The 14,607-nt window shown below is 46.6% G+C and overlaps 1 protein-coding gene across 4 annotated transcripts in view; it reads right to left on the bottom strand.

Moving 5' to 3' along the window:
• The window catches only part of LMBRD1 (LMBR1 domain containing 1), a 164,074-nt gene that overhangs the window by 50,325 nt on the left and 99,142 nt on the right, over nucleotides 1–14,607 (bottom strand). For 3 of the 4 annotated variants that reach the window (XM_074991088.1, XM_074991091.1, XM_074991090.1), the window contains 2 exons: nucleotides 6,816–6,880; nucleotides 5,910–6,012 (listed from right to left, as the gene is read on the bottom strand). In XM_074991088.1, coding sequence (XP_074847189.1) covers nucleotides 5,910–6,012; nucleotides 6,816–6,880 — 168 coding nt within the window. Of the gene's footprint in view, nucleotides 1–565; nucleotides 1,095–5,909; nucleotides 6,013–6,815; nucleotides 6,881–14,607 lie in introns of those variants that run through there. The other variant, XM_074991089.1, reaches the window with a different exon arrangement.

Below are 14,607 nucleotides of genomic sequence, written 5' to 3'. Positions count from 1 at the left end.
TCCCCCACCTGGGAGTACCGCCAGGCCCCTCTTGGGAGCCCTGATGCCTCTGGACCCGGACCCAACCCAGCAGCACCGACTGGTGAGTGTGTGGTGTTAGGGGAATGGGGCAAGGAAAGGTGGTTGTAGAACTTCCGCATGTCGAGGCAGACCTTCGAGGATATCTGCCACTGGCTCGGCCCCGGACTCCAGCACCATGACACCTGCATGCGTCCAGCCCTCATGCTGGAGAAACAGGTCACGATAACCATCTGGAAGCTGGCTACCCCAGACTCCTACCGCTCTGTGGGACAGCGGTTCAGGGTGGGCAAGGCCACTATCGGGGCTGTACTGATGGAAGTAAGGTGGGGGGCTGGGGCAAGGGGAACCCTCTGTTGCAAGGGGCTAAACTGGGCAGGCGCTGGATGGGAGGGGGGCAGAATGGCCCCGAGGCAGGGGGAGATGGCTGCGCACCCACATCCCATGCACATCTGCCACCCAACATTCCAGCCACCCCCACCAGCACCGCACCCACACATCTACCACCCACCATCCCCCTAAGGAGCGCAGCACAGAGTGGTGAACAATAAAATAAACATTTATTTACACTATTATTGTTAACTACGTACAGGGGGTGGAGACCTAACTTGGAGTGGGGTGGGGGACTCACTCCGGGGCAGGGGTGGTGGGCCGCAAGCCCTGTCGGCCCCTGGAGCCCCTACTTCCCCAGGTGCGGGTATCACTGGCAGATACTGCTGGTGAGTGGGCCTGGTGGAGGCCGGGGGTGGGGCAGGCTCAGTGGGGCCAGGAGGCGGGCCAATGGTGTCCGTATGGTCTCTGAGGGTGTGGCCAGTGTCCTCCAGGGTGGTCAGCAGCCTCTCCCAGGCTGCCCTACTCCACTCCATGTCGGCTTGGGCGAGCCTCCGGTGCTGCTCGGCCACCTCGGCCTGGTGCTGGCTGGCTGGGTCCTCCTTGGCCCAGCAGGGGGCCCCTGACAGCATGCTGCCTGGGGTGGCATCCGGGCTCCTCTGAGGGCTGGGGCCGGGGGGGGGGAGTGGCTGGGCTCTCGGGGATGAAGGATGGCACAGGGCTCTCCCGGCCCACAGATGGTGTGACTGTGTGGAGAGGAGGACAGCATGTCAGTAACGTGTCCCGAACAGAGGAGACCTGGCTGTGGCCCACCCGCCCAAGCCCACCCCATGGGGCCCCTGCCTTCCCCAAAAGACACTGACCCCCTAAAGGGCACCGACCCGTCCCCCATGGGCTAGGCCTCCTGGCCCGGAGTGCATCCAGGGGTCTCATGCAGGTGGCCCTTCCCGGCCTGCGGTGTGCAGGACCCAGGTGCTGACCAGCCGCCACCCCTGTGCTGCTTGCAGTGATATCCACTGAAGGTGGGTGCTGGGCACCGCTGATGTGCCACCATGGGGTGCCACATCCCATGTGGGGAGTGACCTGTATGTGGCCTGAGACCACCAGTCCTGTGTGCGGGCGACTTGCCTTTGTCTCCTGCACCCTGCAGAGCAGGTGTGCGCCCCTCCCTGTATATACTAAAAGGGTCCCTTGGCGACGTCCAGGGATGTCCGGCCCTTGATCATGAAGCTGGAGGAGCAGAAGGGGATGACGATGGTGAGGTCCCCCTCCTCATTCGACTACTCAGGGGTCCCCTTGCCCTCCTGAGTCCCCGGTCTGGGCTGCTCCTCCTCCTCCTCCAGCTGCAGCTCCTCAGCAGATGTGTCCAGGAGCGCTGGGGATGGGGAGCTGTCCTGGGGCCCCAGGATGCCCCAGAGCTCCCGGAAAAAGGGGCATGTGGCTGGAGCTGCCTCACAGTGGCCGGCCTGGTCCATGGCCTGGGCATAGCCCTGCCACAGCTAGCTTTACCTTTGAGCGTACCTGCTCTGCGGTACGCTCCAGGTGGCCCCTGGTGTGGAGGCCCTGCGCCAGGCGGGTGAAGGCAGCAGCATTACGCTTCTTCACCCCCATCTTGTGCAGGACCTCCTCGTCCTTCCAGAGGCCAAGGAGGTCCCACAGCGCCTGCTCTGTCCAAGAGTGGGTCCTTTTTTTCCCTCCCCCTGGGGGCTCTGGGAGCCCAGTGAGGGCTCTGAGGGCGAGGGCTGGCTACTGGCCATGCTGCAGCACTGGAGCATGGGGCTGGAGCACTTGCAGAGGCTGCTAGTAGCACATTCTCAGCTTCCTGCCATGGGTTTCCTGTGTGCATGCAGCTTTAAGGCAGCCAAATGCAGGGACCATAGTGCCCCACTGCTGCCGGCTGGAGTGGCCCTGTGCTCCAGCTGACCAGCGCCATGGCGGACCCGCATTTCGAAAGAGCGGACTTTGGAGTGTCTACACATGTACTCTTTCAATTTAGTATTTCAAAAGGGGCTGATCTTCCTGATCTGGGATCGGGGTTCGGATTTCCAAGTCTGTGCCCCGTTCTTTCGATCTTCTTTCGAAAGATGAGTTTACACGCATGGACACTCCTCCTGTTCTTTCGAAAAAAAGGGCCACTTAGATTGTTTTGTGCACATGTAGACACAGCTCTTCAATGCCGCAATAGAAGGGATTTGCCTGACAGGCAGAAAGGCACAACCCATTTCTTTAGAGGGCTTTGTCATGGTGCAGTAAGGGGTTGCTTTGTCCAGGCAGATGAATACTCATTTTTGGAGTTTGGGAAAGAATCTGCACTGACTTCTTGTTCCTTCTCCAATACCAATAGGGAGTTGAAACTAACTATAGGAAATGCTTTGGTAACGAAAACCTTTGGGTTAGGTAGCTGGACTCCTAACATGTCAACTGACACCACTGTCCCAACATAGGGCCTATAAAAGGACCAGCATAAATAGGACATAATTGGGAATTGTAGCCCTGTAGCTCTTACTGATCCCGCTGATTTGTGAGCGCATCTAAGATTTTTCCCTAGACTGTCTGTCCAAGGAAGGGACAGTTGAGATTCTGGCGTGGATGGTCTGACATGATCACGTGAGGAGGCTGAGTAAGTGAAGTCTTCTTCCACACATGGCACACACAGCATTCTGATGAGTCCTGTCTAGTCACCTCTATGGCCAGTTATTTCCGGGGAAATTTTATGCTGCTGCGTGTGTGCGGAATTCAAATCTTTGGCATTTAGACGATGGCACAGACAGTATGCTTATAGAAGCTGCTGCTAACAAGCTGGGAGGGGTTGCAAATGCTTTCGAGGATAGGGTCATAACTCAAAATGATCTGGACAAACTGGAGAAATCATCTGAGGTAAACAGCACAAAGTTTAGTAGGGACAAAGGCAAAGTACTCCACTTAGAAGGGAACAAATCGGTTTCATGTTTCCAAAATTGGAAGAGACTCTCTGGGAAGGATACTGCAGAAGGGGATCTAGAGGTCAAAGTAAACCACAAGGTAAGTAGGCGTAAGTGTGACATGGTAGCTAAAAAAGCAAACATGATTGAGATAAGGGGAGTAGGGATGTAAGAGTAACTGGTTATCTGTTTAACTGATAAGCATCTGCTCATCAGTTACTGCTAATGGCTACTTGCAGCCCTCCATTCGAAAGCAAATAGGGAATGGTGGCTGACTTAGCCTCTATCCCTGCTTAAGATGGGATCAGGCATCTTCCTCCACTGCTGTTGTGCATTTAAAAGACTGAGCCAGCACACGGGCTGCATGAGCCTCTGTCTCTTCCACCTTCTCCCAGCAAATGGTTGCATATTGATCTGGTACTCCTTGTATACTTCAGCTCACTCGAACAGTTTACATTCAAGTGTCTTCACCTATTTGTGTGAACTGATTCCAAGCACCACTCTTTGATCACTATCTTAAATATACAATAGATGGCACCAAAAACAAAAAAAAAACAAAACACCTCAATGATGTTTGAACTGAGACAAATGCTGAGTACGTGTCACAAACAGGTGGGACACAGGGAGAACTATTGCTGTATGTGCCCAGGAAAACAAGGACAGGTGGTAGCTACTGGAAGATGTCTACCAAAGGGTGGGGGTGGGAGTGGAGAGGAATACTGGAGGGAAGAGCAGTGATGGGGAGGGAGCAGAGAATCAAGGACATGGGATATGAGGACAATGAAAAGGACACTATCAAATTGTGAGGGAGGCAGGATTACTTTGCAGGAGAAAACAAAGCCATGTGCTCTGCAGGACCAGGAAGGACACTAAAGGGTGGGTGATGGTGGTGGTGGCGGCAGGCAGATGTTGTACATGACTACTAGATAAATGTTGATGCAGCAAAGCCCCACTAGGGGCCAGCAGCCCCCAAGAATGCTGGTGCCAAGAAAGGTATATAGAAATCAATGGCGGTAGGCAACGGATAAGCCCCAGATCCCATCAACAGCCATGACACTGGGAACATCAGGAGGCTAGCCTCAGAAAAGCCTGTGCACTCATTCAAGCCTTTTAAAACCAGAGCAGTGGGGTGCGGGGAGGCAGATGTGCGGATAACTGAGAAATGACAAATTTTGGTCTTCTGTCGACAAACGCAGGGAGTATCTACACACAAAGTGTTCTGTTGAAAGAGTCTTAACAGAACTCTGCATTTGCCTTGACAGTGTTATCCCTCAATAATTTGAAGCATAACACTATCGACAGAGTACTGAGTACTTTCGACAGAAGTGCAGTGTAAAACACTTGGTGTGTCTACACAGGCACAAATCTTCAAAATGGCCATATTTCAAAGATTACTAATGAGGCACTGAATTGAATATTCAGCGCCTCATTAGCATTAGGACGCTTCCAGCTGTGGCGCTTCAAAAAGCGCGCAGCTCGGCACAGCTACACGGGGGTCCTTTTCAAAAGGATCCCACATCTTTCCAAATCCCCTTACTGGAAATGTGCAGGGTCCTTTCAAAAAGGACCCCCATATAGCTGTGCCAAGCCGCATGCTTTTGAAAGCGGCACTGTTGAAGCGCCGTGGCCGGAAACATCCTACTGCTAATGAGGCGCTGAATAGTCAATTCAGCGCCTCATTAGTAATGTTCGAAATGCCTGGCCATTTTGAAGATTTGTGCCCATGTAGACACACCCTTGGTCAACATGGAGGGCTTTCCATTGCCGGGCTGCTGTTTGTAGAGCTGCCACTCCACTTTGTCACCAGAGGGCAGTGCAGTCTGGCAGTTCTCTTGACAGAGCAAGTTTGTGTGGCTACAATCTGCCAACAGAAGTTCTGCTGAGATTTCTGTTGACAGATGCTTCTAGTGTAGACATAGCCAAGAATTAATTCTTCCCCTCTATTGTGCACTGATTAGGCCTTGATTTGAGTACTATGCCCAGATCTGGGCCCCACATTTTAGGAAAGATGTGGAGAAATTGGAGACTGTCCAGAGAAGAGCAACAAAATGATAAAATGCCTAGAAAAAGCAGCAGAAATGTAGCACTTTAAAGACTAACAAATGATTTGTTCAATGATGAGCTTTCATGGGACAGACCCACTTCATCAGATCAATAAAGTGGGTGTGTCCCACGAAAGCTCATCACCGAATAAATCCTTTTGTTTAGTCTTTAAAGTGCTACACTTCCACTGCTTTGTTTTGTTAGAGCACAGACTAACACAGTTACCTCTCTGTTGCCTAGAAAATGGTGACCTATGAGGGAAGACTGAAAGTACTGGGTTTGTTTAGATTGGAACAGAGAAGCCAGAGGGGACATGATCACAACTCTTACAAAAAGTTTCATTCTACTTCTTAGAAGATATTTAAAAGATTGCTGTCAAAGTATTTTAAAAACCTACTATTAAAATATTAATTGCTGCACAATTGCCTCTATAATACCAATATTAAATTAAAAACAAAACATGTTCAAAAGGAAGGTTTTTGTATTGTTGATTTGTTAACTTTCAGACTCAAAAATCTTTTAATCTATAATGATCTCCTAGGCCCTCATATATATTAACTTTATTTACATGTATTAGCCAATTATTGTTTTACTTACGGTTTGTAGAACAGGTAAAAGCATATTCAGCGGATTGGTCAGATTTGTTCCTAAAATTATAAATCCAGAATTGATGCCAGCTGAATGTAGAGCTTTGTCCAAGCTGCAGTAATGAAGGAAAATTGGTTAATTATGATGGCTTTTTCCCCCTCCATACAACTTTTTTATTCCAGTTTAATTTCAGGGGATGTCACATTTCTTTAAAAAAAGAAACTCTTCTGTTTAAGATTTAGAAACTGTTTCAAACATTGAAAATTTTAACTGAAACAATGTTTTAATCTTTGGCCTGTAAATGTTATAGCTTCCTCTGTATCATCAGATATCATCTCATGCTGCAGATGTTAATCAAGTTATTCATGTGAACTCAATGAAAACTACACACATGCATCTTTATGCAAAGAGATGTGATAGATTGCACAATCTATCCTGTTTTCAGTTTCCCCCTTTTGTTTGCATGGGTATTTCACAGAGGAGGAGAGGAAAATTTTTTTAATAGGGAAAAGTGATGCTTACATGTTAAAACCAGCCACTGTGTGTTGGGGAGGGAGGATTTTTTTAAGAAACTTGTATTTCCAATTGACTATGCTACTGTAACTTCATGAAAAATAGAAGTGACCAAGACCAAAACAATGGGCAAAGAGGAAACTAAACGTTCAATACCATAAAGTGGTAGGCACACTTTTCCTAACCCAAAAGGCACAAAAGGCCTTGGTTATTTTGTACCGCAGATGTAGCTCTTTTATTTGTATTTGTCTACAAATATGCCTGATCTCTTTGCTGCATCGGGACAAAGTTCTCACTCTTAAAGATTAACAGATCATACAAATGGATTTTAAACTTAGATGAAAATATACAGTATGCAATCTGTGCAATGGATTTACAAAATGACCACTGCAATATACTTACTTCGACAGGAACAGAGAAATGGTGAACAACAATGCCACAAGGATGAAAAATACTCCCCATATGATCTAAAAGAAAGACAATGCTTTTGAAGTTGATATTAAAGTACAAAAACATTATACTCAATTTTATTGATCAAGCGCTTTTCATATGCTGTAATATATTAAAATAAAAAATCATCCTAGCTAATTTTGGTTATTTACAAGCATTTTCATCCACTTTCTCCACATATGTTTTAATGACTTATGAATGAAGGAAGAGTTTGATAAGAAATGCTCAAAGATTTTACGGCTTAAAATAGTATCTCACTTCTTCCTCAGGGTCAACAATGGCAAAAGGGAACGTATTGCTTTTGGCTGGGGCTAACAAATGATTTATAGTATTGAATTTGAAATGTTAAATTTCAGTAGTGCACTGTAAGTTGAAACAGTCTTTTCTTTTCCATTAGTCACAGAAACAAAAGAGAAAAAGGCACATGAAAAGTTATATTGGTTACATCTAATATTTAACAGTAAAAATGTATTTGCTATAGGTAAAATCATGGACAAATTTAACTATGTCCCAAATGAGATTTGGCTCTACCGACAGAGGAAACTGAAAACGCAGCCTGAATTTCCTCCCTTGATATGTTCGGTCCATATGGAAGAGGTCTATAAAAATGCAGCCACTAGTAACTCATCTTTCGCATGTACTCCTCTCCACTGGAAAAGAACTGAAGCAGCAAGCCATCCCTTCAGAGGGAATAGCAGTAGCAGATGAGAAACAGAGCTTCATTTTTACCTAGCTGGCAAAGGGACTTGCTTGTTGAAAGCCATATTTGCAGGAGGCAAGTCTGGTAAGTGAAGTGTTGTAATTTGGCCCAAAGATCCATTCCACACGCTTTCAATAAAGAGGCTTCTGGCAACATAAACAGACTTCTAGTTCCTGTCTCAGCCAAGCAGGACTTAGTATTTCAAAAGCTATATTTAGTGTTTCAAAGCCATGTAGGATTTCATTTTTCAAAACAATATTGTTCAGTTGAGGCTTAAGACACACTTACTTTCCTTAAGTAAGGAAAATTGTCTTAGAAATGATTCAAAGACTCTTTAGAACAGACTATAAAACAGAAAAAATCACCAGCTAAACTAAACAAAATAAAATCAGAAGAGTCTATTGAAAGAAATAAAGGAAATTACAGTTTCAATAAAGACTTGGAAGAGCCACTTAGCCATTCTGCTCTCCTAAATACCATAAAAACCCTATCTGAGTATAACACTTACAACATCCACTGGCTTTTACCAACTAATGTTTCTTCCTTGCACAAAACAAAAGTGTTCAGGAGCCAAAGATTCTACTCCCAGCAAACTGTAAAAACAGTGACAGAAAGTCACCTTGAATATGAATTTAAGTAGTAAGAACCACCGAAGACCTCAGTTCCATGGACATAGTTGTAAGTGCCTGGCTGGACAAAGCAGTCTGAGCCTAGATTAACATTAACCTGAACTACTCTGAGATACGTTTCTGAGCCACATATCTCTGAACAGGCCAGATTGGCTAAAAACTGACCAAAATTAGACTATTCAAGGAGTTCGGGGGGGGGGGGACGGACCCCTCATAAAACAAATGGAAGGCAGAATATTTTTACTGACTATTGCCAAATATCCTCTGAAACAATCAGATTCAGACAGTTACTCCTCTAAGACCATACAAAAGGAAAAAGAAATGTTTTACAAGTCTCAGTGTATTCATCAGTGCATAACCTGTACTTATGTCATAACCTGCAACTATTAGTTAATTTGTCTCACCCATTGACATGAAGAGATCCTTTGAGCACTATAAGCACTATGCACACTGGCACTTTAACAAGAATATCCATTACAATATCCTAAGATCTTTCTTCCAACACTGTGGTAATATCCAAAGCTAAAAAACACAAACCATACCATCTTTACTTGAACTTCAGCAAACTGAAGACTGGAAATTTTTAAAATGTTTACTCCAAATTACTCCATCATTTAAGACAGCCATACAATCTTCAGCTAACTTATGAATTTGAAATGTATATTGGACAGACTTCAAACTCTGAGACAAAGAGTTAATGGGCACAAAACAGACATAAAAACACTCCTGATCCTTAAACCCATCAGCTGACATTTTAATGGAGTGGGCCATTCTGTTAATGGCTTAAGAGTTTGCATGTCACTGAAGAGAAATTTTCACACTGCTTTGGAAAGAGGCTGCTGAACTCTTTTATATTCAAATTTGACACATTAACCCGTGATATGAACCAGGATGTGAATTTTCTGGGTCATTATAGGGTCTCTTTTGCAAACTGGGCTTAATCTAATTCTTGACTCTTCCTGCCTCCCACCCCATCTACTTTCTGATTTGTTCACCTTGATAATTTTTTTTTTCTGATTTGGCAACCTTGATTACTATTTTTGGTTCTCTAGGCCTTAAATATTGAGTCTGTTCTGGTATGGCTATGGTCTCAAGAAGTGGGTCTGTCCCATGAAAGCTCACCTAATAAATTATTTTGTTAGTCTTTAAAGTGCTACTTTACTGCTTTTTTGTTTTGATAACCTCTGGCAAGAATCTTTCCCTTTAATCCACATTGTTTCTCCCAAGATACTCTTTAAAAAAAGTTGATTAATCTCAGTGTCAAACTACATCTGTACTTTCAGGAACAGAAGTGCTGATTAAATTGGGTTTCAGCCAATGGCTTTTCATGACATGGATCATTCTCGGAAAGCATGTGTCTTATGCAGCCTGTTGCCTACACTAATGTAATGCTAATTTCAAGTTAAATGACCTACCATGGCAACAGCTCTTCCACCTTTGAGGGAAACAGATCCTACTACGTTACAGAAGCAGTGGTTTTTTGTATCTCTTTGTTTTGTATGCCTCATCTTAACCTGTAGTTAACTTTTCAAACTACAAATAAATATGCCATTGTTAGTAAGAATTATCAAACCAACATTCTCTATGGGCAAAACAAAACTATCTTTTAAAGATCTGGGATTTTGTACTAACAATGTTTAGCACATTAAGCCTCACCCACAACTGAGCCCTGGTAGTAAACACTTCTAAGAAGAAAGCTGTACTCACCTGAAAATAACTATCAAAGTAATATAGAAATATGCACCCGTGAAAACTAAAGTATACTTAAGTTCTATTTAAAAAACTTTCAGCTCACATGAAGATTAAACTATTTTTAAAGGTTCAATTTTCTAAAAGTGGCTTTAATGTAAGTAACTTACATTCTCCCACCCTTCTCTTACTGACACACTTGCAGAAAGAACTAAATCAGACCAGCTTGATAAACTGATGTTTGCAGGGCTTTTCACAGACGGTAGAGATCGCTCCTAAATGTGGTGTTCCTCAGTAAACAGGAGACCTGTCATGCAGGCAACAAACTCAAACATTAGGGATCATCTTGCACAGGACTGTTCTGATTCCCTAGCAGTTTTGGGATGGTGTTTGCTTCTGAAAAGTAGACACACCTTGGAACAACTATGACATAGTTCACTGATCTTGGCAGGGGTGGGTAAAATCAGTCAGAAAAAGGAGACTCTATGCCTGAAGAGGAAGTCAGATCATTCATAACTTCTGTCCTGCTAAAGAGAGAACAAGCATATGGAACATGCTTTCAAGCAGCACACATTTTTAGGAAAATGAGAACACAACTGTATCTCTTCACACAAATAATAAACAGAGCTAATGAAGCTTAGTCCGTGAGCTACTTGTTTATTTAAAATATAAGCAGACTTTCGCTCTCAGGTTCCCATGAGAACTTGACATCCATAAAATTAAATTCCATTTTAAAATACAGAACATCTAAGCACAACATTTATAATCCTTTAACAGGTCTTTAATCACAGAAAAATGAAACTACTGGGATTGCTTTTTACCAAATAGTCTAACTATAGTAAAAATACTACACTATTCCCATCTCTTTCCCAGTAAAATGCATCCCAGCCCTCTCTCTAACAACTTGTTCATCATATTACTTACCGCAACAGAGCCATACACATGCCTGCCCCTTGAGCAATTACACATAAAGCATCTCACCTTTATATCAATGAAGTATGACCCCACCACTTAGCAGATTAGGACAAATCACCACTAGATACCCTCCTCTGCATAAGGTTGAGAAGCAAAAGATCTTATTTAGCTATCATCCCCTTCAGGCAAACCACCAGCTGCAGCAAACCTTACTCAACTCCAACCAGACCCATCACTAGCGACAAATCAAATCTCACAACAAGCCTACCTTCTCATAGAAAGTCACTGGCAGGCAGAAGTCTCAAAAGCAGTTCCTGGCCTAGCTAAGCCTCTTATAGAGTGATGGCTTGACTTCTACACTCCCTTATTAGCTGCTCAGTGACCTGGGTATAGAGAAGTTACTCACCTGTAGTAACGATGGTTCTTTGGAGATGTGTCCCCATGGGTGCTCCACAATAGGTGTCGGGCTCGCCTGGTGACGCAGATCGGAAATCTTCCGGCAGTTTCTCCTGTATCGCACATGCGCCGGCATGCACCGCTCCCCCGGCCACGTGCGCGATCCGGTCCCCGCCAGTTCCTTGCCCAACCGCCTCGAATACTCCTGAAAAACACTAGACAGATCCGAAGCGGGGAGGATGGGCGGGTGGTGGAGCACCCACGGGGACACATCTCAAAGAACCATTGTTACTACAGGTGAGTAACTTCTCTTTCTTCTTCGAGTGGTCCCCGTGGGTGCTCCACAATAGGTGACTACCCAGCAGTAACCCAAGTAAGGAGGTGGGTAATCATTTTATGTGCAGCTTGCCCCCAAGAGGACTGCTGTCGACAGATGGGTATCCTCTTCGAATACCCGATGTAGGGCATAATGCTTGGCGAAGGTGTCGTAGGATGGACCAGGTCACCGCTCTACAGATGTCTTTTAACGCGATGCCCTTGAAGAAAGCTGTTGACGCCGCCACCGCCCTGGTGGAGAGAGCGCCCTGGGGGGGGGCCAGCAAAGGAGTCTTTCGAAGCTCGTAGCACATTTTTATACAGGACACAATGTGCTTTGAGATTCTCTGTGAAGAGAGATCTTCTCCTTTTGACCTGGGAGCGAGAGAGACTAGAAGCCTGTCCGTTTTCCGGAAGGACTTAGTTCTGTCTATGTAGAAGGCCAACGCCCTCCTCACATCCAGGAGATGCAGGCGTGCCTCCTTGCTGGAGCCATGAGGCTTCGGGTAAAACGAGGGTAAAATTATTGGTTCGTTAAGATGGAACTCCGAAGAAACTTTTGGAACAAAGGCTGGGTGCAGCCTTAAGGTTACCGCCTCCTTTGAGGATACTGTGCAGGGTGGTGTTGCCATCACTGCTGTGAGCTCACTAACCCTGCGGGCTGACGTAATTGCAAGGAAGAAGGTTGTTTTCATCATAAGGAGACGTAGGGGAACTGTGGCTAATGGTTCGAAAGGTGGACCCGATAGCGTGCTGAGCACCAAGTCCATATTCCACGATGGTGGAAGCGGTTTCCGAGGAGGGTACAGGTTTACCAGGTTCTTGAAGGGGCTGGTAATGATACGATGGGTGAATACAGTGTGCCCTTCCTCTGTATGCCGAAAGGCTGATATAGTGGCGAGGTGGACCTTTAGCGAGGATAGAGAAAGCCCGCCTCTTTCAAGGTCCAATAAGTATTCTACTATTACAGGTATAGGAACGTCAAGGGGAGCCAACTGCTTGGCAGAACACCAGGCTGTAAATCGAGTCCATTTCTGCTTGTAAGTCCTCCTGGTGGAGGTCCTTCGGCTACATTCCAGGACTTGTTGTACTCCCTCTGTACACATGCTCTCTAAGGAGCTGAGCCATGAATTAGCCATGCTTGTAGATGCAGACCCTGAGGGTGCGGGTGTACTACGGACCCCTGAGTCTGCGTGAGTAAGTCCGGCACCACCAGTAGAGGAAGTGGTGGGCGGTCTGACATGCGCAGAAGCAAGGGAAACCATTGCTGCCGATCCCAAGTTGGGACTATGAGTATCATGTGAGCTCTCTCCCTTCTGGCTTTCTGCAGAACCTTGTGGATAAGCGCTGTGGGGGTAAACGCGTAAAGTAGGGGGCCCCTCCATGAAATCATGAATGCATCCCCCAGGGACCCCCACCCCACTCCTGCCCTGGAGCAGTACTGGGGACACTTCTTGTTGTACTGGGTGGCAAACAGATCGATCTGGGGAAACCCCCCATGTACGAAAAATGCGCCGTAGCAGACTGGAGCGGATCTGCCATTCGTGTGTGAGTGCGAAGCGCCTGCTCAGCTGATCTGCTTTCACGTTGTGAGCGCTCGGCAAGTATGAGGCTTTCAACATTATGTTGTTGGCGATGCACCAGTTCCACAATCGGACTGCTTCCGCACATAGGGCACGGGATTGTGCTCCTCGTTATCGATTGATGTAAAACATAGTGGAGGTATTGTTGGTATTGATCCCGACTACTTTGCCTTGTATGTGTTCTCAAAAATGTTTGCAGGCGTTGAACACTGCTCTGAGCTCCAGTATGTTTATGTGCAGTGCCTGTTCCGTGGGGGACCCTAGCCCTTGCGTCACCTTGTGGCCGATGTGCGCTCCCTATCCTACGTGGGAGGCGTTGGTAGTAAGAAAAATAGAAATTTGTGGTTGGTGAAAGGGCACCCCCACTAGCAGATTCTTGGGGTTTTCCCACCACGCCAGGCATCTGCGCACCTCTGTCGTGGGCGACACGACCCTGTGGACAATGTGGGATGCCGGTTTGTAAACGCTCGCCAGCCAATGCTGCAGGCTTCACATGTGTAACCTGGCATTCTGTAACACAAACATAGTTGCCGCCATGTGGCCCAGCAGCTGTAAGCATGTTAAGACCGGCACCGTGGGGATGTATGTGATGTTTTGCACCAGCGAAATGATGGCGCGGAAGCGGGCGTCGGGTAGGTACACCCTTGCTGTGATAGGAGTTTATGCGTGCCCCTATGAACTCTGTGTCTTGTGTGGGTTCGGTCTTTGGACTTTGCGAGGTTGATAACTAGGCCCAGCGAAGAAAATGTGTCCGCTGTGACGCGTATCATGAGTAAGACCTCTGCCTTCGAGGCCCCTTTCAGCAGGCAGTCGTCCAGATATGGGAAAACAAACACCCCCATCTGTGCAGGTAGGCTGACACCACTGCCAGGGTTTTGGTAAAGACTCTGGGGGCCGAGGAGAGGCCAAACGGAAGAACCCTGTACTGGAAGTGCTCCTTGCCGACCGTGAAGTGGAGGAAGTGTCTGTGTGCTGGGTGGATTGTTATATGAAAGTAAGCATCTTGTAAGTCGAGGGCTGCAAACCAGTCTCCATCGTCCAGTGCCGTGAGTAGAGGCAACTGTGATCATCCGAAACCGTTGCTTGCGCAAGTAACGGTTGAGGCCCCGAAGATCTAAGATGGGCCTCCAGCCTCCTGTTTTCTTCTCTGTTAGGAAGTAGCGTGAATAAAAACCTTTCCCCTGGAATTCTTCCGGCACTCTTTCCACCACCCCTATGAACATAAGGTGATCCACCTCCTGCTTGAGCCTCGCCTCGTGGGCAGCGTCCCTGAGGTGAGGCCTGGAAGAAGGCTTTGTCGGTGGGAGCGACTGGAAGGGGATCGTGTAACCCGTGGCTATGATTTCCAGCACCCATTTGTCTGTGGTGATCTTTTGCCATTGGGAGTGGAACGGTCTGAGGCGATGATGGAACATGAGATGAGAGTGGCACTGAGCAATGGTATTGATAGTGCAGCCCCCGACATACCCGTCAAACTTGTTGCCTTTAGGCCTGTCCCAAGGGCGTACGGCTTTGTT

This window comes from Carettochelys insculpta, chromosome 3 (genome assembly GCF_033958435.1).
Source record: "Carettochelys insculpta isolate YL-2023 chromosome 3, ASM3395843v1, whole genome shotgun sequence".
In the NCBI taxonomy this organism is placed as follows: Eukaryota; Metazoa; Chordata; order Testudines; family Carettochelyidae; genus Carettochelys; species Carettochelys insculpta.
Note: the sequence above shows the minus strand (reverse complement) of the source record. Positions and strands in the feature narration are given on the sequence as shown.